The sequence below is a fragment of the Leuciscus leuciscus genome, assembly GCF_965113295.1.
Source record: "Leuciscus leuciscus genome assembly, chromosome: 6".
Classification (NCBI taxonomy): Eukaryota; Metazoa; Chordata; class Actinopteri; order Cypriniformes; family Leuciscidae; genus Leuciscus; species Leuciscus leuciscus.
In genome coordinates, this window is record NC_138730.1 from 2,085,013 (window position 1) to 2,111,227 (window position 26,215).

At 40.2% G+C, this 26,215-nt stretch overlaps 1 protein-coding gene across 2 annotated transcripts in view; it reads right to left on the reverse strand.

The window, feature by feature from the left end:
- The window catches only part of LOC309501906 (uncharacterized protein), a 482,458-nt gene that overhangs the window by 178,989 nt on the left and 277,254 nt on the right, over positions 1-26,215 (reverse strand). The window contains exons 2-10 of one of the 2 annotated variants that reach the window (XM_082174161.1): positions 26,029-26,157; positions 25,269-25,373; positions 24,807-24,911; positions 24,443-24,536; positions 20,316-20,511; positions 18,395-20,225; positions 16,707-16,877; positions 9,526-9,699; positions 9,229-9,399 (exon numbers count right to left, since the gene is read on the reverse strand). In XM_082174161.1, the coding sequence (XP_082030287.1) occupies positions 9,229-9,399; positions 9,526-9,699; positions 16,707-16,877; positions 18,395-20,225; positions 20,316-20,511; positions 24,443-24,536; positions 24,807-24,911; positions 25,269-25,373; positions 26,029-26,087 (2,906 nt within the window). In that variant the 5' untranslated portion in view covers positions 26,088-26,157. The remainder of the gene's footprint in view (positions 1-9,228; positions 9,400-9,525; positions 9,700-16,706; positions 16,878-18,394; positions 20,226-20,315; positions 20,512-24,442; positions 24,537-24,806; positions 24,912-25,268; positions 25,374-26,028; positions 26,158-26,215) is intronic. The other variant, XM_082174162.1, reaches the window with a different exon arrangement.

The window sequence follows — 26,215 nt, forward strand, 5'->3', positions numbered from 1 at the left end:
GTCAGTAATTACTCACCCTCATGTTGTTCCAATCATGTAAGACTTTCGTTCATCTTCGGATCACAAATTAAGATATTTTTGATTAAATCTGAGAGCTATCTCACTCCTCCATAGGCTTCCAGAGGGACCGAAACTCGCCGGCCCAGAAAGTCAGTGAAGAAAATGTTGAAATAGTCCAAGTGACTACAGTGGCTCTACATTAAGTTTATCATGCGACGACAATACTTTTTGTGCGAAAAAAAACAACAAAAATAACGACTTTATTCAACTATTAGTGTTCTTCAATGTGGGCCTCTGACGAGAGTTCACGGGAGCGCCACGACGCATGCGCGAGAACTGAGATTACGGCGTTCTTCTTCTACTACTACTTGTTACTGGCTGCTCACTCCTTAGGAGTATTATCGCCATCTACTGTACAAGATGACGTCCCGACATTGCCGGGAGCGCAAAACGGTCTGTTTACAAGCAGCTGAAGACGCGCGCTGTATGTAAAACTGTATTCGTAATTATGTCCGCAGATTTCGATGTAGATGAAGATTTTTTTTTTTTTTTAACCAACCATACTTATTTGAACCAGAATACACAGACATTGAACTACAAGAGATGGAAGATGCTGCAACACAACCGCAGTCTGCTTCTGAAAGACAGAAAGCATTGGACAGCTGATGGTGTAAATGTAATCAGTGCCAAGCGATGCCTACTGAGGCCATCCTTAAAAATATTTTGGTTTGCCGTAACAGCAAAAAAAAAAAAAAAAAAAAGGGGTTGGTTGGTCGGTCTTGTAGAAAGCCTTTCTTTAAAGTGAATTTCGTTTTGTATTAATTGTAGCATGCAGGCAATATAATCAGGACATGGAGGCGCCCGCGCGCTCGTCTCTTAAATGAACAAAAACTCTACATTGAATCTTTAAAAAAAAAGAAGAAAGAATAGACCGACCAACCGACCCCTTTTTTTTTTTTTTTTTTTTTTTTTTTTGGCTGTTACGGCAAACCAAAATATTTTTAAGGATGGCCTCAGTAGGCATCGCTTGGCACTGATTACATTTACACCATCAGCTGTCCAATGCTCTCTGTCTTTCAGAAGCAGACTGCGGTTGTGTTGCAGCATCTTCCATCTCTTGCAGTTCAATGTCTGTGTATTCTGGTTCAAATAAGTATGGTTGGTTAAAAAAAAAAATCAAATCTTCATCTACATCGAAATCTGCGGACATATTTACGAATACAGTTTTACATACAGCGCGCGTCTTCAGCTGCTTGTAAACAGACCGTTTTGCGCTCCCGGCAATGTCAGGACGTCATCTTGTACAGTAGATGGCGATAATACTCCTAAGGAGTGAGCAGCCAGTAACAAGTAGTAGTAGAAGAAGAACGCCGTAATCTCAGTTCTCGCGCATGCGTCGTGGCGCTCCCGTGAACTCTCGTCAGAGGCCCACATTGAAGAACACTAATAGTTGAATAAAGTCGTTATTTTTGTTGTTTTTTTTCGCACAAAAAGTATTGTCGTCGCATGATAAACTTAATGTAGAGCCACTGTAGTCACTTGGACTATTTCAACATTTTCTTCACTGACTTTCTGGGCCGGCGAGTTTCGGTCCCTCTGGAAGCCTATGGAGGAGTGAGACAGCTCTCAGATTTAATCAAAAATATCTTAATTTGTGATCCGAAGATGAACGAAAGTCTTACATGATTGGAACAACATGAGGGTGAGTAATTACTGACAGAATTTTCATTTTTGGGTGAACTAACCCTTTAAGTTCCTGTCAATGAAGACAGCGCTCCTGGTTGCATTGGCCTCCATCAAGAGGGTAGGGGACCTGCAGGCATTCTCAGTTGACGAAGCGTGCCTGGAATTCGGGCCGGCTAACTCTCACGTGATCCTGAGACCCCGGCCTGGATATGTGCCCAAGGTTCCCACCACTCCCTTTCGAGACCAGGTGGTGAACCTGCAAGCGCTGCCTTTGGAGGAGGCAGACCCAGCCTTGGCACTGCTCTGTCCAGTACGCGCCCTCCGTGCTTACGTAGACAGAACGCAGTGTTTTAGGACCTCTGACCAGCTCTTAGTCAGTCATGGTGGGAAGCTGAAGGGAAAGGCTCTCTCCAAGCAGAGGTTGTCTCACTGGATAGTGGACGCCATTGCTTTGGCTTACCAGCAGCAAGGTCGACCATGCCCCCTTGGTGTGATGGCCCACTCCACCCGGAGTGTGGCATCCTCTTGGGCTCTAGCGCATGGCGCCTCGCTAACAGACATCTGCAGAGCTGCAGGCTGGGCGACACCTAACACATTCGCGAGATTCTATAATCTCCGAGTGGAGCCAGTTTCTTCTCATGTACTCGCTTCAACTAGCCGGTATTAGATTCTGCTCAGGTGTCTTCGCTTGCTCGCCATTCCTCTCCATGGACGGGATACGTGCAATATTTTCCTCAGGTGAGCCTAATAAGCCCTGAGTCTCCTCCAGCACTGTCGACGTTAACGCCAGAGTTATGCCACCGGCAGCCTTCGTGCTTGGCTAGGTGCCTCCATGTGCATGGTTCCCCCTCCGGGCGACCCCCACATGTGTATTCCACTGTAAGCCTCCTTGAGCATGTGTCTTTCCCTCGGCAAGCCACCTTGCCACCCCTGGGGTTGAAATATTCCACCTGCGGCTGGACACCCCAGTGATTCACCATATGCAGCCCCCCGGGGTCATATGTCAAGTCAAGTCAAGTCAAGTTTATTTGTATAGCGCTTTTCACAATACAGATTGTATCAAAGCAGCTTCACAGTATTAAATTAAAATAATACAACAAAGTTTGTTTCAAGAGGAATTTATTGATTGATAAAATTTAATTAAATATCCCCAAAATATCCCAAACTGAGCAAGCCAAAGGCAACAGTGGCAAGGAACCGAAAAACTCCATCAAGTGACCTAATGGAGAAAAAAAACCTTGGGAGAACCCAGGCTCAGTCGGGGGCCAGTTCTCCTCTGGCATTTATGAGCTAGAGGCCGGATTGTAGTTTGAACTGTAGGATTATATGAATGCCTGGCTGAAGAGATGCGACTTTAATCTAGTTTTAAACTGGGAGAGTGAGTCTGAGCAACGAACAGTATCAGGAAGACTATTCCAGAGTTTTGGAGCCAAATGTGAAAATGCTCTCCCTCCTTTAGTGGTTCTGGATATCCTAGGTATGACCAAAAGCCTTGAATTTAGTGATCTTAAAGAGCGCGATGGATTATAGGGTGATAGAAGATCCGTTAAATAGACTGGAGCTAAGCCGTTTAGGGCTTTATAAGTCAGTAGCAATATCTTATAATTAATACGGAGCTTTATAGGTAACCAATGCAGTGATGATAAAATCGGTGTTATATGATCATATTTTCTTGATCTCGTAAGAACTCTAGCGGCGGCATTTTGGACTAACTGTAGCTTGTTTATTGAGGATGCAGGACAACCAGCTAATAAAGCATTACAGTAATCTAGTCTCGAGGTCATGAATGCATGAACTAACTTTTCTGCATCAGAAACTGATAGCATATTACGTAGCTTAGCAATGTTTCTAAGGTAGAAAAAGGCTGTTTTTGTAACATATGAAATATGATTTTCAAAAGACAGGTTGCAATCGAGTATAACACCCAGGTCTTTTACTGTAGAGGATAAAGTAACAGGACATCCTATGATGTTAAAGTTGTATTGTGCGAGGTTTTGTGGGCGTTTTTTTGAACCGATAAGTATTACCTGTCTTGTCTGGATTTAATAAAAGAAAATTACGCGTCATCCAATCTTTTATATCTTTAACACACTCTGTCAATTTGGAAAATTTAACGTTTTCATCCGGCCGTGATGAAATATATATTTGAGTGTCATCAGCATAAAAATGGAAACTAATTCCATGTTTCCTTATAATATTTCCAAGTGGCATCATATATATGGAAAATAACAGAGGGCCTAATACAGATCCCTGCGGCACTCCATAGTTTACTGGAGTTATGATCGATTTTTCTCCATTTAAATAGACAAAATGGTAGCGGTCAGATAGGTATGATTTGAACCAGCTTAATGCTTGTCCTTGATCACCAGTATAATTTTGTAGTCGATCTAAGAGTAATGTATGATCTATAGTATCGAACGCAGCACTAAGATCAAGTAAAACTAGTATTGAGATACAGCCTTGGTCAGAAGCTAAAAGTAAATCATTTGTGATTTTAACGAGCGCAGTTTCAGTGCTATGATGCGGTCTGAATCCAGACTGAAACTTTTCATAGATATCATTTTGTTGCAAGAAAGAGCCCAGTTGAGCGGACACCACTTTTTCTAATATTTTAGACATAAATGGAAGATTTGAAATGGGTCTATAATTTGCTAGATTATTATGATCTAATTGTGGTTTCTTAATGAGAGGTTTTATAACTGCCAATTTAAATGTTCTTGGAACATGACCTAAAGATAAAGACAAGTTAATAATATTGAGGAGAGGCTCTTCCACTACAGGTAACACTTCTTTCAGTAGTTTAGTTGGTATAGGATCTAATAAACATGTTGTTGTTTTAGATGAAGTGATAAGTTTATTTAACTATTCCAAGTGTATGTGTATTCCAAGTCCCCCCCCTACGGGTTGGGCATGATTGCATATTTCCACTGAGATATGCTCCCCAGTGTACCTTGGTATTCCTGTGTTAAGTAGGAGTCCTTCGTCCGTGCCAGTCTCACGACAGGGAGCTCAGACTTACGCAGGGCACTGGAAGACAGTCGAGGGGTGGCGTGATTACACTGGGAACCCCATTCGTCGTCATCCGACGTAACTCGGAGTGACTACGAAAGGGAACGTCTCGGTTACGTATGTAACCCTCGTTCCCTGAGTAGGGAACGGAGACGTTACGTCTCCCTGCCACTTCCGCTATACCGCTGGAACGCCTGAGTTCAGTCTCGGCTCCGAAGCGAAGACATATCTGCATGTTGCCAGCGCACTTCTTTATTTACCCCCAGGGTGGGGCGGAGTTACGCTATGCAAATTCCACAGACCCATGGCATTTCATTGCCATAGGCTCGTTTTATATACTCGAAGATGATAGGCTTTCTAAGCGAAACCCCATTCGTCGTCATCCGACGTAACCCTACTCAGGGAACAAGGGTTACATACGTAACCGTGACGTTTTCTTTAATCAAGAAACACTATGTCCATAAAGGTTAATGTTTTTTTTGTTTTGTTTTTTTGAAGAGCGGAGAATAGTCTTTGCTGTGTAGTTGAAGCAAATATACTGTTTGTGCATAGCGCTTCATGTTCTGTATCATGAGATTGTAATCATGAAATTTCAACAAGAAGAAAACTGAGCTCCTATAGCTACAATAAACTTTATATATTGTACATTGGTGAAAACGTAATGAGATGCACATACTGCCTCAGATGCGGCTGTTCCAGTGACGGACAAAATATGTCATGCGCTGGTCAAAAACCTTGTAGGCTTACTCAATTTGAGCTTGATTTTCATAAAATGTTAATATTATAATGACATGTGGAAGTGTCTGACCATAGCTATATAAAGCCACATTAAAAACGGTGACGACAGTGTTTAATTAAATAGGAGGTTTCCGCCCGACAGCGACAATATTTAAATCAGTTTTTTTTTCATCACCAACAACGTCATACTATGAACTTATTGTGGTCCTCCTGCTCAAGTTTCCCATTAAATGTGAGTACTAATTTTAATATAAAATCTAGTTTTTATATGCTATTTGAAGCAATGCATGTTTGTGCAATTTTGTCAGCCTATATTTTTATATGGTGGTGTGCCATGGGATTTTTTACGTATCAAAACGGTGCCGTGGCAAAAAAAAAAAAGGTTGGTTTAACACTGCTCTAGGAGACCTGAGGCTCACAGTGGGAGTGTTTCCCTGTGGTCCTCCCGCTCCACTGGCCTGTCGTGTGCCGTCGAGCTGCCGGGTGATGGTGAGGGGTGTTTGCTTTTCAAATCAACAATGGAGTTTAAAAAATACGACAGATGGACCGATGATGAGATTCAGGCTTTATTAAGCTTATATGAGGAGGACGAAATCCAGCGGGAACTGGAAAGTCACACACAATCCTACGTCACCGGACTAATTTGCCTAATCTTCACTGTATTTTAGACTGCAATGGAAACACAGACAGCAACAGGTCTGGGGGAAAAAAGATCCTGGGACAGATTGGGTAATTTCAGTGGAAACGCGGCTTTAGATGAACATCTTATTGAAGAGCTACAGCAGCATTTAGTTTCCAATAGTCTGTTTTAAAACTCAGTCACACTAGTACTGTGTGCTGGAAGACACTGTTTCTTCTCTTTCATTTTTAACTATTTATTTGACATCTCTCTTCTTTATTCTCTGTTGAAAAGGCAGATTGCTGTATGTACACAATCAGTACAATGTATCAAATGCTGGAAATTAAACAATTACTAACTAGATAAATAACACATAAAAATGTGAGCAATAGAGAAAACCCAGAAAGTGCCCTGTTATAAACAATGAAACATAAGCCCTGCTGTCTTCAAATAAATAAACTTCAGTCACACTGTAAGTTTGTAGTTTCTCCAGCTTGAATTGTGGGTTCATCAGTAGATCACTGATGTTTTTCACTCCAGAGTCTCCTAGTTTATTCCAGCTCAGGTTCAGCTCTCTCAGGTGTGACGGGTTTGATATCAGAAACAAGCGTTTGTTCGCCAATTTCTGCTCATTTGTTAAATATATAGTATGTGATGTTTTGTCAAAAATAAAGTAGGTATATTGCATTATCAACTAAGATGTTATTATAGTGTTTGTTCCAATATTCAAACTAATGAATCCTTAACGTTTGTAGCATATGGACAATCTCACGGTGACTTGTCATTTTTAAGATTCAGAAAAGCTTTTAACCGTTAACCCCATAAGTGTAAATCATAGCTTAGCGCCTAAGAGTCTGAATCAAATGACCCTTTTTGACACGTTTGTTGCCGAATTAAGTTTAACAGAAACATATCCAACTCAAGGAGGTGGCTTCAAAGACTTATCTATTCTCCCCCTCTCTCTGCAAGCCAGAAACCCACGGGCCACAGAAAAGCTCTGAGATGCCATTACACACACAAACATTCCTTGCATTTAATTCAGAATATAAGTGATTCAAAATCTGTATATGATGTATTAAAGTATGCATGTATGATTTGCCTTATATTGACATAGTTGCGTTATTCCTAGTTGAACTTTTAAATGCCTATTTTAAAGAATAAGAAAGTATCTCTATGTTTGTATCCTTCAGATATAGCAATATTGGTATCTAATTGAACCTCTCGGTGTGCCTAAGCTAAATATATATGGTAGGTTATGATAAAATGTATTATACTGTGTTTACCATCATTTGGAGTAGAAATGACAAAATCCTCGATCTGAGACAAAGAAACTCTTTCCCGCTCAGAATGTCTTGATCCGATTGGTCTAACTACCCAAAAAAGGAGTGGACTTTGAAATTCTTAAAGGAGGAGACACACAACGTAGTCTTTGCTTTTTGTCTCTTTTATGATTCTTGTTTGGGCTTGTCTCATCGTCTCTCCGCTTTGTTTTGTGTTTTACTTTTGCTTCTTTGCTTTTTGGTATTAGTCGTACCTCCGGCTTCTTGCCTTATTTAGTCTCGTGTTCATTCATTTACACCTCCGAGTGAAACGGACTTTGAACTAAGTTTCTGGCAACTCTTACAAGAAAATTGTTTGAACTTCCCGCGAACTACACGAGCTCCGGAAGAACCAAAAGAACGCATCCCACTAACGTACACACCGAGAACGGACACTCACACACACGCATCAGCAACGAAAGATCAATGCAAGTATTCTTTTACCAAGATTTAAATGCTTAAAGTTATATACCCCTGCTTAAGGTGGTTTTGATTATTTTTGCTTGTTCTCAAAGGTTCATTGTTTGTGATTTGTTTGCCCTTCTGTAATCTGCTCTTTTTTTCTTTATGTACTTTCATTATACTATTCATATATGTATTCTTCGTTTAATGTAGTTGTACGTTTATAGTTTCAATTATTAAAAACCTATTTTATGCTTGATTGTCTCTGTTTGCTGCTCACGGAAGAAAGCCTCTTAAATGTGTACGATATTTAGCTACAAGCTGTATTTGTGATCAGACTACAAGTTAATAATTTTGTAAAACAAGAAAGTTCTTCCTCATGGCCAGATGAATAGCCTTTCTTGACAGTTTATAAGAAGAACCCTCCTTGAGAGTCGATAAGAAATCACATGATTCATTTGTCGGACAAACGAATTATTCGAGGTGACATTAACTTTATAGGAATTCACAAATTTGATATATAGCCCATCTGTATAATAATAATAATTAATTGTAATTCGTTGTGGTTAATTGTTTATATATAGAGATACAAATATATGGGCTTTGTATTCCCTTTTTGGGCGATTTAAAGTATGTAAGTGATAACCAATATGATTAGTTATTGATTATTAATAACTAATAATTGATCATTAATAATCAATAATTGTATATTCCCCTCATTTTGAGCTGGTGTCGCTACACTTTGAAATGCGTATGATAAAATGTATACTTTTTACAAAGGAAGATAACACTTGAAATATTGTTAAAATTGTAATTGTTGTTAATTTACATGTGAAAACTTTTTAATAAAATAGCAAAAAATATATTTACAAGGTAGATGTAAGCAATATCTTAATAGGTCAATATAAGCCTTCTCATTAAATTATTTATTATTGTTTTTTTATTAGTGACACATTTGGGGAGAGTATATATTCCAAAACTTTCTGAAAATACAGTATGAGAATTAACTGCATAGTTACTAGAAATGTTTACCTTGGATATTGTACAATTTGCATGCATACAAAATAAGTCCTCACATTCTTTACTTGTGGTACCCTCTCAGTGACACACCTGAATGAAAGGCTCATTATGCAGCTCATTATGCAGGTCATTGTCTTCTCAGGTGTGAATCAGAGCATTATTCATGATCATTCACGCCCCCACGCATATTGCCTTTCCAAACAAAACGTGTCTTACAAAATTTAAATCAATGTATTGTTTTATGTGAATGATTAGGCAGGATGATTTTCAGATCATTTTGAAGAAAAAACTCTAGGCGACAACATCCATTAGTCAAAAGTCTTGTGGACACATACTAAATATTACTAAGTACTTTAAATTGTTGTGTGCTCTGTGTGACGCTGAGGAAAAAAATGCTTAAAAGTAAAGTAATATAAATAAATTAGCAATACTCACGTCAGTGTGTTGAGTTGACAGTGTTTATCCTGCAGTAGAGCAGCAATCTGATTCACTCGTGTGACTCCTAGTTCATGTTTACTCAGATTCAGCTTTCTCTGGAGTAACGGGTTTATACCCACAACTCTATTCACATACTGACAGGCTTTATCTGCAGCAGAACTCAAAAACCTGCAGAAGAGTCAATTCAGTTCTCAAGTAAATGTCCAGCTTATTATATAACTAAAATAATATATTTGTTATGAATATTTAGTCTGCATATAGCTAATTTAGTTAATTATTTGATCCCTGTCTCACGTCAGTGTTTTCAGTTGACAGTCTGGATCCTGTAGTAAATCATTGAGCTTCTTTACTCCTGATTGTCCAGGATCATTTCCTGTGAGATCCAGCTCTATCAGGTGTGAAGGGTTTGATCTCAGAGCTGAAGCCAGAGCTTTATAACCTTCTTCTGTCACACTGCAGTTAGAGAGTCTAGAACAGGAATGGAAACATTCAGCTGATTAATCAGTTAAACCTGAACAATATAAATCCATAAACTGAATTTTATTTTATTCTTTGTACGAATGTAATGAAAGTCAGTTGCAAAAACTGACACTTTAATATGGAGGCAAACAAAAGGCTCAGAGAACTTTAATATGTTAGACATCAACATCCCTTTCAAGATTGCTATTATCTAAAACTGTACATCTCTGAAAGTCTATGATCTGAATGATCCACAACAAGCAACCTGAAAATGGTCGGAAAATTAGAAAATTAAAGTTTGGGAATAAAGTCCAGATTTCAATTCCATTAAAATTCTGTGGAAGGACTTGAAACACAGCTCATGCTGGAAAGCCTACAAATGTCACTGAGCTGAAGCAGCTTTGCAAGGATGAGTGAGACAAACGGACCAAAAGACCTTCACAGTGGTGTAAAACACTCATTAAACTACAGTAAGTGTTTAGTCGAGACTAGCTGCAAAGCTGAAAGCAGAATCAAAGATACACAGCTTCCTCAAAAGCACTAAAATACATTAATCCTATCACATAAAATATTAAGATAAGTGATTTCTACCAGATCTCATCCTCCTTTCTGTGGCAGATTTACCAGCTCTAACAGAATCATCTGAATTCTGACTCAACACTAGGTATGCAAATAACGATTAAATCACTAAATTATAAATTACTATAAACAAAAACAGCACAATGTAAGTGTGAACTTAGGTGTTAGGGTTAGGGCTAACTAACCCTAACCCTTATAAGAAGTAGAATATACATATATAGAAAATACTTTATCCACTAAATATTATAATCCCCTGCAATTATTTGCATTACAGTGCAGCATCAAATGAATGCAGCACTAAATGAATGCTTAATGTCACTTCAATATTACTCAGTGAAAAAAACACAACAATAAAATGGCACAATGACAACCTTGCTTATATTGAACATCAAACTTTTATCAACTAAACAAATAGGATGGCATAGTATACCCCATTGTAACACTGATAAATGAAGGTCTTTGAATTTTCCCCTAAATTTAAAACAAATGCTTTGTTTGTGGTTCATTAGTATTTGTTATGGTTTAGAAGGAGAGAACCCAATCGCAGACCATTTGCAGACATCTCTAGGGTTTATTACAGAAAAAAACAGGGAAAACAAAACCCACGAGGGGGCAAAACAAGACAGGATTGACAAACAAGACTAGACTAAGACTGACAGAAAACTGAACAATAAACTAACAGCTAAGACAGGATCAAAACACTTCACAAGACTTCTCAACAGGTTACTCACAAATGAATCTTCACATAAAGATTGGCAATGAACCGGCACAGGACAGCAAACACAAGGGGATTAAATAGGGAGAAACTAATGAGGGAAACAGGTGACGGCGATGATACAATAAAGATAACAAGATGAGATAACAAGGGGGCGGGGTTACATGACGAGACAACGCAAGCACACAGCCAAACAAATGGCCATGTGCTTACACACAAAACATGGGCCTGTCATGATCCTGCCTCAAGACCAGGGAAAATCAGAGACAAGAAGGCAGAATCATGACAGAACCCCTCCCTTAAGGAGCGGCTTCCAGACGCTCCCTAAGGGAACACTAAACACGTGACATGACGGACTGAGACATGGACACAAACCAACAAAACATGACAAATAACAATAAAGGCAGACATGAAAAAACAATAACAGGGTTGGGGTGACATATCAAATACAATAAACAAGGCAAGGGAGGTGGAGGAAACACAAAGTTCTTAGGGGGCAGTCCAGGGTGAACAGGTGGACTAGGGGTCTTGGGTTGACAGGACGATGGCTGAGGACGAGGGGTCCGGGCAGACTTGGATGGGGAAACACGAGGAACAGTCTTAGGGGAAACAGACCGGGGTGAAGTGGTGACAGGGGTGTCCGGGGAAACAAACAGAGGTCGGGTGACAGCTGGTACGGGGCTGGACACATCTGCTGGGACAGGACTGGACACAGACATCCTCCTGTCTGCTGGGACGGGACTGGACACATCTGCTGGGACGGGACTGGACACATCTGCTGGGACGGGACTGGACACATCTGCTGGGACGGGACTGGACACATCTGCTGGGACGGGACTGGACACATCTGCTGGGACGGGACTGGACACATCTGCTGGGACGGGACTGGACACATCTGCTGGGACGGGACTGGACACATCTGCTGGGACGGGACTGGACACATCTGCTGGGACGGGACTGGACACAATAGCTGGGACAGGGCTGGACACAATAGCTGGGACAGCACTTGCAGTGGCGGGCTCAGGAACAGCGCTTGCAGTAGCGGGCTTCAGATCAACACTGGCTGCAGCTGACTCAGGAACCGGATCTCTTGCAGCTGTGGATTCAGGACTAGAGGACTTGACAGGACTGACAGGGACCTCAAGGATCTTGACTAGACGTGACAGATAATTAGATAAGGTCTTTGCCGCGACAACAACAGGTAAGTCTTGATGGGCTGATACGGCTTGAAGAACTGCTTCAGCAGCTGAATCGGCCGCAGCTTTCTCCTCAGCACTCACGGCAGTGGGCTGAGGAACAGCGCTTGCAGTAGCGGGCTCTGGGACAGCGCTTGCAGTAGCGGGCTCTGGGACAGCGCTTGCAGTAGCGGGCTCTGGGACAGCGCCTGGGACAGCGCTCGCAGTGGCGGGCTCTGGGACAGCGCTTGCAGGAGCGGGCTCTGGAACAGCGCTTGCAGGAGCGGGCTCTGGAACAGCGCTTGCAGGAGCGGGCTCTGGAACAGCGCTTACAGTAGCTAGAGATGACGAGCGAGAGGCTCCCTTTCTCCTCTTTCTCCTTGAACGCGAAGCCGAATCTGTAGCTGGGCTAGCGACCAGTTGGAGATGTTCAGCTGGAACCGTAACAGGAGCAGGGATGGCGTTCTCGGGCAGCGCTGACTCGGTCGAGGAAGACTCAGACGGGGAATCCCAGGAAACTCGTCTCCCTCGTTTACCATGGAGAACAATGGGAACAGAAGAGGCCTCAGGAGAAGAAGTGGAACCAGCCTTATCACCAAGGGCAACAACGGCCAGGACGCGACCCTCTGGGATCACAGGAAGCTTGGCAGAAGGTGGAGAGGACAACCACCATTGTTCCCGGAGCTCCGACTGCCACTTGAGAAGAGACACACTGTCTGCTGGGTTCAATGTTGGCCGGTTCATTCTGTTATGGTTTAGAAGGAGAGAACCCAATCGCAGACCATTTGCAGACATCTCTAGGGTTTATTACAGAAAAAAACAGGGAAAACAAAACCCACGAGGGGGCAAAACAAGACAGGATTGACAAACAAGACTAGACTAAGACTGACAGAAAACTGAACAATAAACTAACAGCTAAGACAGGATCAAAACACTTCACAAGACTTCTCAACAGGTTACTCACAAATGAATCTTCACATAAAGATTGGCAATGAACCGGCACAGGACAGCAAACACAAGGGGATTAAATAGGGAGAAACTAATGAGGGAAACAGGTGACGGCGATGATACAATAAAGATAACAAGATGAGATAACAAGGGGGCGGGGTTACATGACGAGACAACGCAAGCACACAGCCAAACAAATGGCCATGTGCTTACACACAAAACATGGGCCTGTCATGATCCTGCCTCAAGACCAGGGAAAATCAGAGACAAGAAGGCAGAATCATGACAGTATTAATGAAAATAAAATAGTACTATGATAAATTCACTTATTTTAAACATTGGATTTTTATTAACAAAATTGATAAGAAGGATGATATGCTATACTGTAACGGTCACCAGCTGGAGTGCCCATGAGAGCCACCAGAGGGCACACTCCACACCAGACTATTGTCCCTCTCACAAACTACATTTCCCAGAACTAGCTGCCCGGACTCATCATCATTGATTGCATTCACCTGTATCTTATAACCCTGTTAGTCTCAGCCTATTTATACCTTGTACACTCACTCATTCCCTGCGAAGTCTTGTATGTTGTTGCACTGCATTTCCGAGCGTTTTCCCTGGTTTCATGTCTCATTTTTTGGATTTATTGCCTGTTCCGTGGATTACTCTCTTGCCTCTGACCCCTGCCTGTTTTGTTTTGTTTGTTTGTTTGTTTGGACTGCCTACCTGTGTTTTGACCCATTGAATGTACTTTGGATTACGCCTGTGGATACCCCTTAAATAAAGCTGCGTTTGGATCTAACTTTCATGTCTCGGAGCAGTTCGTGACATACCCACATTGTAACAAATAAAATATCTTTGGATTGCTTAGTTTGTGGCTCATTATTATTTTGAATGAAAAACACAACAACAACAGAACAAAGACAAACTTACTTATATAAAACAAAGAAATGCAACTTTAATTCATAACTTTTAACATGTAAAGTTCTTAGGGGGCAGTCCAGGGTGAACAGGTGGACTAGGGGTCTTGGGTTGACAGGACGATGGCTGAGGACGAGGGGTCCGGGCAGACTTGGATGGGGAAACACGAGGAACAGTCTTAGGGGAAACAGACCGGGGTGAAGTGGTGACAGGGGTGTCCGGGGAAACAAACAGAGGTCGGGTGACAGCTGGTACGGGGCTGGACACATCTGCTGGGACAGGACTGGACACAGACATCCTCCTGTCTGCTGGGACGGGACTGGACACATCTGCTGGGACGGGACTGGACACATCTGCTGGGACGGGACTGGACACATCTGCTGGGACGGGACTGGACACATCTGCTGGGACGGGACTGGACACATCTGCTGGGACGGGACTGGACACAATAGCTGGGACGGGACTGGACACAATAGCTGGGACAGGGCTGGACACAATAGCTGGGACAGCACTTGCAGTGGCGGGCTCAGGAACAGCGCTTGCAGTAGCGGGCTTCAGATCAACACTGGCTGCAGCTGACTCAGGAACCGGATCTCTTGCAGCTGTGGATTCAGGACTAGAGGACTTGACAGGACTGACAGGGACCTCAAGGATCTTGACTAGACGTGACAGATAATTAGATAAGGTCTTTGCCGCGACAACAACAGGTAAGTCTTGATGGGCTGATACGGCTTGAAGAACTGCTTCAGCAGCTGAATCGGCCGCAGCTTTCTCCTCAGCACTCACGGCAGTGGGCTGAGGAACAGCGCTTGCAGTAGCGGGCTCTGGGACAGCGCTTGCAGTAGCGGGCTCTGGGACAGCGCTTGCAGTAGCGGGCTCTGGGACAGCGCCTGGGACAGCGCTCGCAGTGGCGGGCTCTGGGACAGCGCTTGCAGGAGCGGGCTCTGGAACAGCGCTTGCAGGAGCGGGCTCTGGAACAGCGCTTGCAGGAGCGGGCTCTGGAACAGCGCTTACAGTAGCTAGAGATGACGAGCGAGAGGCTCCCTTTCTCCTCTTTCTCCTTGAACGCGAAGCCGAATCTGTAGCTGGGCTAGCGACCAGTTGGAGATGTTCAGCTGGAACCGTAACAGGAGCAGGGATGGCGTTCTCGGGCAGCGCTGACTCGGTCGAGGAAGACTCAGACGGGGAATCCCAGGAAACTCGTCTCCCTCGTTTACCATGGAGAACAATGGGAACAGAAGAGGCCTCAGGAGAAGAAGTGGAACCAGCCTTATCACCAAGGGCAACAACGGCCAGGACGCGACCCTCTGGGATCACAGGAAGCTTGGCAGAAGGTGGAGAGGACAACCACCATTGTTCCCGGAGCTCCGACTGCCACTTGAGAAGAGACACACTGTCTGCTGGGTTCAATGTTGGCCGGTTCATTCTGTTATGGTTTAGAAGGAGAGAACCCAATCGCAGACCATTTGCAGACATCTCTAGGGTTTATTACAGAAAAAAACAGGGAAAACAAAACCCACGAGGGGGCAAAACAAGACAGGATTGACAAACAAGACTAGACTAAGACTGACAGAAAACTGAACAATAAACTAACAGCTAAGACAGGATCAAAACACTTCACAAGACTTCTCAACAGGTTACTCACAAATGAATCTTCACATAAAGATTGGCAATGAACCGGCACAGGACAGCAAACACAAGGGGATTAAATAGGGAGAAACTAATGAGGGAAACAGGTGACGGCGATGATACAATAAAGATAACAAGATGAGATAACAAGGGGGCGGGGTTACATGACGAGACAACGCAAGCACACAGCCAAACAAATGGCCATGTGCTTACACACAAAACATGGGCCTGTCATGATCCTGCCTCAAGACCAGGGAAAATCAGAGACAAGAAGGCAGAATCATGACAGTATTAATGAAAATAAAATAGTACTATGATAAATTCACTTATTTTAAACATTGGATTTTTATTAACAAAATTGATAAGAAGGATGATATGCTATACTGTAACGGTCACCAGCTGGAGTGCCCATGAGAGCCACCAGAGGGCACACTCCACACCAGACTATTGTCCCTCTCACAAACTACATTTCCCAGAACTAGCTGCCCGGACTCATCATCATTGATTGCATTCACCTGTATCTTATAACCCTGTTAGTCTCAGCCTATTTATACCTTGTACACTCACTCATTCCCTGCGAAGTCTTGTATGTTGTTGCACTGCATTTCCGAGCGTTTTCCCTGGTTTCATGTCTCATTTTTTGGATTTATTGCCTGTTCCGTGGATTACTCTCTTGCCTCTGACCCCTGCCTGTTTTGTTTTGTTTGTTTGTTTGTTTGGACTGCCTACCTGTGTTTTGACCCATTGAATGTACTTTGGATTACGCCTGTGGATACCCCTTAAATAAAGCTGCGTTTGGATCTAACTTTCATGTCTCGGAGCAGTTCGTGACATACCCACATTGTAACAAATAAAATATCTTTGGATTGCTTAGTTTGTGGCTCATTATTATTTTGAATGAAAAACACAACAACAACAGAACAAAGACAAACTTACTTATATAAAACAAAGAAATGCAACTTTAATTCATAACTTTTAGCCTCCGGGATCGTCCTGTCAGTCTTTGCACATTACTTTAGTCATGTGACTCCTGTGGTTCAACTTACCTCAGTATCTCCAATTTACACTTTATATTCTTCAGTCCAGTGCAGAGCAGCTTCACTCCTGAATCCTGCAGATTATTATTGTTCATGTTCAGTTCTTTCAGATTGGTATCTGATCCAAGAACTGCAGCCAGAGCTGAACAGCTTTTGTCTGTTAAGTTACAATCATTTAACCTACAATAAATCACAACACAGAATTAGATGGCACACATACAATACATGTTCTATATACAAATATTAAATACATTTTCCATTTATTTTTTACATAAAGCATATACAGCAAAGAGGCTGAGTTAAACTAACATTCATCTTCAAAAACTACTATTTCTTGTACATTAGTGTTTTTTATTCAGTGACAAATTTTCTAGATAAAATGAAGCATGTTTGAAAAGATATTTGTGTAAAGCTTTTATAACTATAGGATTTTTTCTCTATTTCTGTCACCTGATGGAGTTTGGGTTTTTGCCACTGTTGCCTCTGTCTTGCTTAGTTGGGGACACTTAATATTCATCAAGATTATTGACTTGACTGCACTGACACTATTAGATGAGACAGTTCACACTTTTATGGCAAGTTAAAGGCCTTTCACTATAATTCTAAAAATGCCTTCATTCACATGTACATGTATTTTTGATATAAAATCTTTAATGATTTAAGTAAAGCTAAGATTACTTAAACCTAAGAAATTGTATTTGTTTTTAATATTTCAAGATTAAGTTTAGTTGATGGCTGATGCCGTTATCTTAGAGAGCAGGCTTTTGATAAATGTTTGTTTGTAAATTTCTCGATCTACATATTACATTACATTATTACTACATTAAACTACAGCATTACTGATAAAAATAAGCATTTAAAATGTCTAATTATTGGGACATACAGAGGGACTGTCACGGTGAGGTGCAGGCAGAAGAAGACGAAGGAGAATCAAAAGTTCCAATGCAAACTTTTACTCACAATAAAAATAACACGTACATAGAAGACGGGTAGAAGGTTCACACACACTAAATACAACAGAGATCGGACAAGGACTGAATGGAATTTAAATACAAACGCAGATTACACTTATTAACAGAACACAGGTGAGATAGATGATGATGATGATGACTAAACAGGTGATACAACTGAACTGATAATTATGGCAAACATAGAAACAAAGGAGTGGCGGGAAAAGAACAAAAGCAAACAGGAACCAAGCAAAACTCAAACTGAAAGTCCAAACAAACGCTGACACGTGACAGGGACAACTAAAATATTATGTGGTATTATATGTACTTTATTTAAGAAGCTTGTTTTATATAAATCTCAATGTTTTATTTTAGAACCTTTCAGAATGTCATCTTACTTGTTGGCAATATAAATAGCATCTGTACCAAATTACATTATTTCACCCCAGTTTGGGCATATGAATAAAATATTTTTTTTTTTTTTCTTCCTCAAGTATGAGCATGAGCTAATATATAATTCTATATAAGTCATAAAAGTCTGGTGTATCATATGATAAAAAACAAACATGCAAACATTTTTACATGGTCTTTTATATTCTGTCTAAAGGTTTGATAAACACTTGTCAAAAAAAAAATCATATGTCAGGCTTTATAGGGATAAGTTCATGTTCATGATGAGGAATCACTATAGAGTAATGTAGATAAAGACATTTTTCAGATGAGAGCAAAATATATTAAAAGACTTACAGAGCTCTTCTGGAGGTTTTGATGACTGCCGATAATCTAATGAGACACTCGTCTGATTTCTTGAATTTCTGAAGCTCAAACTCCTCCAGCTCTTCCTCAGATGTCAACAACACAAAGGCTAAAGCAGACCACTGGGCAGGTGAAAGGTCACCAGATGAGAGACTTCCTTTGCTAAGGTGGGTCTGAATCTCTTTCACCAGAGTTTGGTCGTTCAGTTCATTCAGACAGTAGAACAGATTGATGGATCTCTCTGCAGGAAGATCATCTTCTAATTTCTGCTTGATGTACTGAACGATTTCCTTGTTGCTCTGGTCATTGCCGTCTTGCTGTGTCAACAGACCTCGTAAGAGTCGTCGATTGGACTGGAGTGACAGACCGAGGAGGAAGCGAAGGAAAAGGTCCAGGTGTCCATTGTCACTCTCGAGTGCCTGGTCCACTGCAGTCTTGAGAAAATCAATCATGGTTTCATTTCTGTTTTCCTGTTCTGTAGACTCATGATCAAACACACTTGTCTTGTTGATGTCTAGAAACAGATGTGCATAAAGGGCTGCAATAAACTCTTGAATGCTCAAGTGAACAAAGCAGTACATGGTACCAAGAACGATCCCTGTTTCCTCCTTAAAGATCTGGGTACACATGCCTGAGTACACTGATGCCTTATAGACGTCAATACCACAGGCTTCCAGGTCTGTGTCATAGAAGATCAGGTTACTTCTTTCCAGCTGATGAAATGCCAGTTTCCCCAGTGAAAGGATGGCGTCTTTATCCCAGGAAACATCTGGTGTGTATTCTCCATCATACTTTCGGCGGCTCTGCTGGATCTGAAAGCGGAGGAAGTGTGTGTACATTTGTGTCAGAGTCTTGGGAGTGTCTTCAGTGTTTGATTCCTGCAGTGTTTTAGAGATCTCATCAGCCTGAGTGTTTTTCACATCATTATTTCTTTTCTCCTCCAGAATGTTCTGGAGAACCGTGGCCGAAATCCAGCAGAAGACTGGGATGTGGCACATGATAAAGAGACTCTTTGATTGTTTAATGTGATCTATGATTGTGTTGGCCAGATCCTCATCCGTGAATCTTTTTTTTAAGTACTCTTGCTTTTGTGCATCACTGAATCCTCTTATCTCTGTCAGCCGGTCGATACAGTCAGGAGGAATCTTACTGGCAGCTGCTGGTCTGGTGGTGATCCAGATGAGAGCAGAAGGAAGCAGATTTCCCTTCATGAGGTTCGTTAGGAGAACATCCAGAGAGGCTGGTGACGATACATCACGCCACGTCTCATTACAGTCAAACTTCAGAGGAAGGCGACATTCGTCCAGTCCATCAAGGATGAAAAGGACTTTGAATTGATTCCTTCTTGCAAAGTTTAGTCCTTTTGTCTCTGGAAAAAATTTTGTTACAAGATTCATCAAACTTAGTTTTTCTGTCTCCATTAAGTTCATCTCTCTGAATGGAAGAGGAAATATGAAGCTGATATCTTGATTTTCTTTTCCTTCAGCCCAGTCCAGAACAAACTTTTGCACAGAGACTGATTTCCCGATGCCAGCGACTCCTTTTGTCAGTGCATTTCGGATCTCCTTGTCTTGTTCAGGAGCTTCAAACAAATTTGTGCATTCAACCTGTATCTCTTGTGCTTCATGACGCCTGGAAGCAATTTCAATCTGTCTCACCTCATGTTCAGTATTGACCTGTTCACTGCCACCCTGAGTGATATAGAGATCTGTGTAGATGTTATTCAGAAGTGTGGAGTCACCTTGCTTCGCAATTCCTTCAAACACACATTGATACTTCTTCTTTAGGCCACATTTCAGCTGAGGAATGAAGAACAGCTCATCTAAACACAGGAACAGAAAATAGTTTTAGTCTTCATTTTCTCTCCTACATTTATAAGAGACAATCAGACAGATGATCATGAGTCTCTAACCTTCTAGAGCATCAGCAGCTTCATCTTGCTTCATCTCTCTCAGGTAATGTAGTGTGAGATCAAGAGCTGATTCTTTGATACTGGATCTGTTCTCAATAAAGTCCTTCACAAAGTGTTGTGTGTTCTCTTTTTGTAATATTTTCTTAAACTTCTCCAGTTCATTTTTCAGACATGTGATTATTTTTCTCTCAAGATTCTACAAACAAAAGTAAGAGAAAAGACACAATTTAAACCAAATTGTACATCTACATTTGGTCAACACAATTTATTCAATAACTATAATATCTATTGTCAAGTTACTCTTTGGATTTCACACATCAGTTCTGCCTCTAACTTGAAAAAGGGCTTAGTCAACCACGGACACAGGAATCATCTAAAAAAATTGCTTTTACTTTCTCTTCAATAAAGTTGTTGCAATCTTGATTTGCAGTCTGTTGATTTCATTCATATCACAATAGATTGGAACAGATGAACTCTTTGCAGTTAGATTAGTCTTGAAACAGTTATTCCTTTAGTAGAAAAGCTCAAGCTCATATTAGGTTGATAACCTTTAAAGAAGAAGAAAGAAGAAAGAATACAATTCCTAATTACAATCAAATATTTGACACCCTATGCATTAACAATATACACATTTTTAACATACTTTTAAATTCATATATGAATCGTATGCACTCTAATGCAGCCTTATCATACTCAAAGTAAAAATGTCTCAAAACATGTAAACATTACAAATAACACACAAGATGGCATTTATCTGAATATAAATTAATTGAGCTTCAAACAGTCATCCTACCAGCAGCGTCTCGGGTTGATTAATCACTGATGCGCATCCAATTTCTGTTGTACTCATTTACTCATACCTCATAACTTTTTCCAGTCACAACGTTTTTTCCTCAAAAGGAAATAAGCTGGATAAAACCGCAGGACAAGCGCTCTCACTGACGATTGTTTCTGCCCGTGTTTGGTGTTTAATGTGCTCTAAGTACAAGCGCACCTGATAGAGATTCATCACAAGTTGAGTTCGGCTTGTTCCGACGGATGACGGATGACGTCATCTGGATGACGACGCTCTTCGTGGCTTTCCGTAACACCTATGATAATCAGTTCGGCATACAAATCTCTTTTCTTCTTCAGTCGTCCCCAATAATGTTTAAACTAATATAAATAAATGTGTTTAACTTCACATCTATAAAAAAGAATCCAGTTAAAAAACTAACATGTTAACCAGCTGATATTTTTAACAAATAGAAAAATAAAAAATATATAAGTGCTTCAAAGGAAAAATTGTGATCTGGAGGAATTACATTAACTTTGTTATATGTTTGCTAACATATTTGTTTGATGTAAATATTAAACTAGGGGTGTCCCCGACTATGGATTTTCATAGTCGAATCAGAATCGTCAAGTCTTGCCTATAGTCGACTAATAGTCGAATCATGTGTATGGGGGCGGGGCTTTAACATTTCAAAGCCGTGAAGTACAGAAAATCACACAAAGATATAGAATAAAATGTATAAAAACATTTTGGATCAATAAAACTAAGAAATAACATAAATAACTCCAGAAAGGCCACACTGCAGACAGGATTTATATTTCACATGCAAATCAAATTAAATCGGCTAAATGACCTATGCGAGCAGGCTCTAAGTAGCCTACAGCACAACATCGATGCACCGAAAAAATAAACAATTAATTTACTGAATTAAATTAGAACAGAATATACCTTTCTTATAAATAAAAATACAAAACGAAATAAATCAGAATCAAGTCACAAGATGAGCAGCAAATGTGTGCAAAATGCCTAAAGTGCAGGGGAACATATATTCAAAACACAAGCCACAAATAGTTAGATTAGATAACCCTGACAGATCAATAAATAAAATTAAAATAAAGAAATTATTAAAATAACGATAGTAACCAGAATTTTCAACTTTGTCTTTTTAACTGCAGAAACAACAATAAATGCTAAACTGTCTTTTTAGCTAAAAATTTTCACAGCATCCAAAAATCTAATTAGAACCGGCTGAAAAGTTTTGAAATCACTTGTACCCTACCTGATCAAGCGAACAAATCCGCACTCTGTCTGTGTCCGTTGGAGTCTTTTCAAATTGTGCGTGCGGATAAAATACATTCTAAAACGTGAAAAGCGTTTACGGCTTAATCTCCTAAAATAGTTAAATTAAAATATGAAAACGCTTTACTATAGGAGGAACGCATTGCGTTCATATTCTGGGTTCATCTGCTTATCTGCACATAGTGTGGTTTCTTAATAAAGTGTGTAAGTTACTGTGTACATTAAGCCACGTTAAAGTGCCTTTTAGGGGTGACCCCGAATAGTCGAAGATTCGATGCTTCGATAGGAGGAGCCTGATTCGACTACCGATCTCACGGTCGAATCTTCGCAGAGGTGTTATTAAACGAGGATCATGCCACTTTGGCTTTATGAGGGCGCTCAATGTCTGATTTCACATAGAACTAGCTTTTATGTAAATACGTTAATATTCAGCCTATTATGATAATGCTGTAGGCCTATATAAAAATGTGCAAAGAAAGAAGCTTTTAATAAATATTTTTTAACGTGCGTGAATAAATCCAAACACCCCGTGACAGATTTAAGTTTCACTTTCAATCCGTGACCGACAGAGCGTCTTCGCGGCAAGGATTTAAATCTTTAACAATGTCTGGGACAGGAAAATCTAAAGTGTGGATGTACACGATTAGAAAGGATATTCTCCAAGGCTGGATTTAGCATCAGGAAAACCATGATCGCACTTCTGCCGGCCAACGTTAACATGTTTCACGCATAGACTGGGTTTCACGTTAGAATGTATTTTATCCGCGCGCACAATTTGAAAAGACTCCAACGGACAGACAGAGTGAAAGACGTTCAGGATTTGTTCTCTCGATCAGGTTGGGTAGGGTACAAGTGATTTCAAAACTTTTCAGCCGGTTCTAATTTTATTTTTGGATGCTGTGAACATTTTTAGCTAAAAAGACTGCCTCTCCAGTTTAGCATTTATTGTTGTTTCTGCAGTTAAAAAGACAAAGTTGAAAATTCTGGCTTCTATCGTTATTTTAATAATTTCTTTATTTTTATTTTATTTATTAATCTGTCAGGGTTATCTAATCTAACTATTTGTGGCTTGTGTTTTGAATATATGTTCCCCTGCATTTTAGGCATTTTGCACACATTTGCTCCTCATCCTGTGACTTGATTCTGATTTATTTCGTTTTGTATTTTTATTTATTAGAAAGGTATATTCTGTTCTAATTTAATTTAGTAAATTAATTGTTTATTTTTTCGGTGCATCGATGTTGTGCTGTAGGCTGGCCTGCTCGCACAGGTAATTTAGCCGATTTAATTTGATTTGCATGTGAAATGCAAATCTGCAGTGTGGCCTTTCTGGAGTTATTTATGTTATTTCTTAGTTTTATTGATCAAAAATGTTTTTATACATTTTCTTCTATATCTTTGTGTGATTTTCTGTACATCGCGGCTTTGAAACGTTAAAGCCCCGCCCCCGTACACATGATTCGACTATTAGTCGACTATAGGCAAGACATGACGATTCTGATTCGACTATGAAAATCCATAGTCGGGGACAGCCCTAGTGCCTTTTAAGCGTTTTAAAAGCTTTTTTCACGTTAAGCATTTTAGAATGTCCCGTGGAAAACCAGCTTGTTAACGTTGGCCGGCAGAAGTGCGATCATGGTTTTCCTGATGCTAAATCCAGCCTTGGAGAATATCCTTTCTGATGGTGTACATCCACACTTTAAATGTTCTTATCCCAGACATTGTTAAAGATTTAAATCCTTGCCGCCAAGACGCTCCTCTGTCGGTCACGGATCGAAAGTGAAACTTAAATCTGTCACGGGTGTTTGGATTTATTCACGCACGTTAAAAAATATTTATTAAAAGCTTCTTTCTTTGCACATTTTTATATACAGCATTATCATAATAGACTGAATATTAAAGTATTGACAGAAAACCGGTAGTTCTATGTGAAATCAGACATTGAGCGCCCTCATATAGCCAAAGTGGCATGATCCTCGTTTCATAACACCTCTGAGAAGATTCGACCGTGAGATCGGTAGTCGAATCAGGCTCCTCCTATCAATTTTCCTACCTGGAAGATTCCTAGTAGATTTTCTTTGAAATTCTCCTGTTTGAATCTCTTCCTGTGAGTCTGAATGTCTGAGTCTAATGTCTCACATTGAAGCCTGTAATCAAATAAATAAAATAAATACAGATTTTCCGGGCAAAATATCACATAAAGAGAAAAAAACATTAGCTGTGAATACTCTGATAAATATTTATAACCCTAACCCTAAATATTTATCAGAGTATTCAATGAGAAATATCATGATAAATGAATCAGTGATAAATAATGATAAATATTTGATCTAAAAATGTTTCATGATTGGTATTCGCTGATACAACTTTTAAACACAGTCAACGTGTGACAAAAAAATGTGAAACTCATGAAATACCTTTTATTAGATGATGGTGTTTTCTCACTGAAGTTTGGTACATGACCTTTAGACTGATCACTCTTCAGAGACACAGAGCTGGACACATGTGAGCCTGATCTTACACTGATGACACAAAGAACAGAGAGAAAACACTTTACTACAGGAGATACTTTAGTCTCATTTGAAAAGGTTTAATATTGCAAATAGTAATTAAATGCAGTATAGCTGTGCATTTGTCCATTTATGACTACAGTCGGATGGATAAACATATATACATTTAGTTTCATGATCTATTTTCCATAGTGTATTTGTGTCTCCTTGTGGCTGCCTGTGTAATTGTATTACTTGAATGAGTTTCATAAGGTTCCCAGGAATTGAGTTTTATTGTGACTTATAGTTTTATTCAGACAAGTTCATTCACATAAACCACTGTAGAAAAAATAATACAACCCTATAATGTAATGTAAACACACAAAATACCTTTTATTAGATGATGGTGTTTTCTCACTGAAGTTTGGTACATGACCTTTAGACTGATCACTCTTCAGAGACACAGAGCTGGACACATGTGAGCCTGATCTTACACTGATGACACAAAGAACAGAGAGAGAGAGAAAACACTTTAGTAAAGGAGGATCAACTGTGTGTGAAACACATCTGTGTCTTTATCTAATCCTCCACAGAAATACACACACACACACACACACACACACACACACACACACACACACACACACACAATTTACTGTTTTATAGTTGACTACTATTTTATTTTACTGGCTCACATTAGTTAAACAATTTTTTTAATATACATGAGAGAGATTAGGCTAAATATTTAAAAAAATACTCCACTCTAATTTAAGAGAACATGTCACGTTTTTGTTTATTGACAGAAATAGAGAGCAGAAATGTCTGTGCGACACGGTTGTGTTATCATACTTGAATTAAATTAAGTGTATAGTTGTTTCCTAATGTCTGCCAATACTTGTATGATCTAAAAACTAAAGTTATCTATTTGGAGTAATTCAGCATCTAGAAGGTTATCAACAAATTATTAACTGTGATATTTTCTATAGAGCAAACAGGGCTTTATAGACAATGTCTGTGTTAATTTAAGAAGTTCAAAATTGAAGTTGTGCAAAGCATTTGCAAATCTAAACCAATGCTTAAAGTTTTGTTATTGACAGGGAAACACAAAGTCCAGTGGAGTTTAAACTGCTGGAAACAGACGCAGTCTTACCTGTGTTTCTCTGAGAGACTCATCTGAGAGAGAGAGTCCTTTCCTCTTTCCTCTGACATACTGCAGCTAAACTGACACTGAAAACTGATCAGCACTGCTTTCTGAAAACACTCAATCCTTCAGCATCACCTGGAAATGACACCATTTTACACAGATGAAGAACATCTTATTTAAGACAATAATGAAG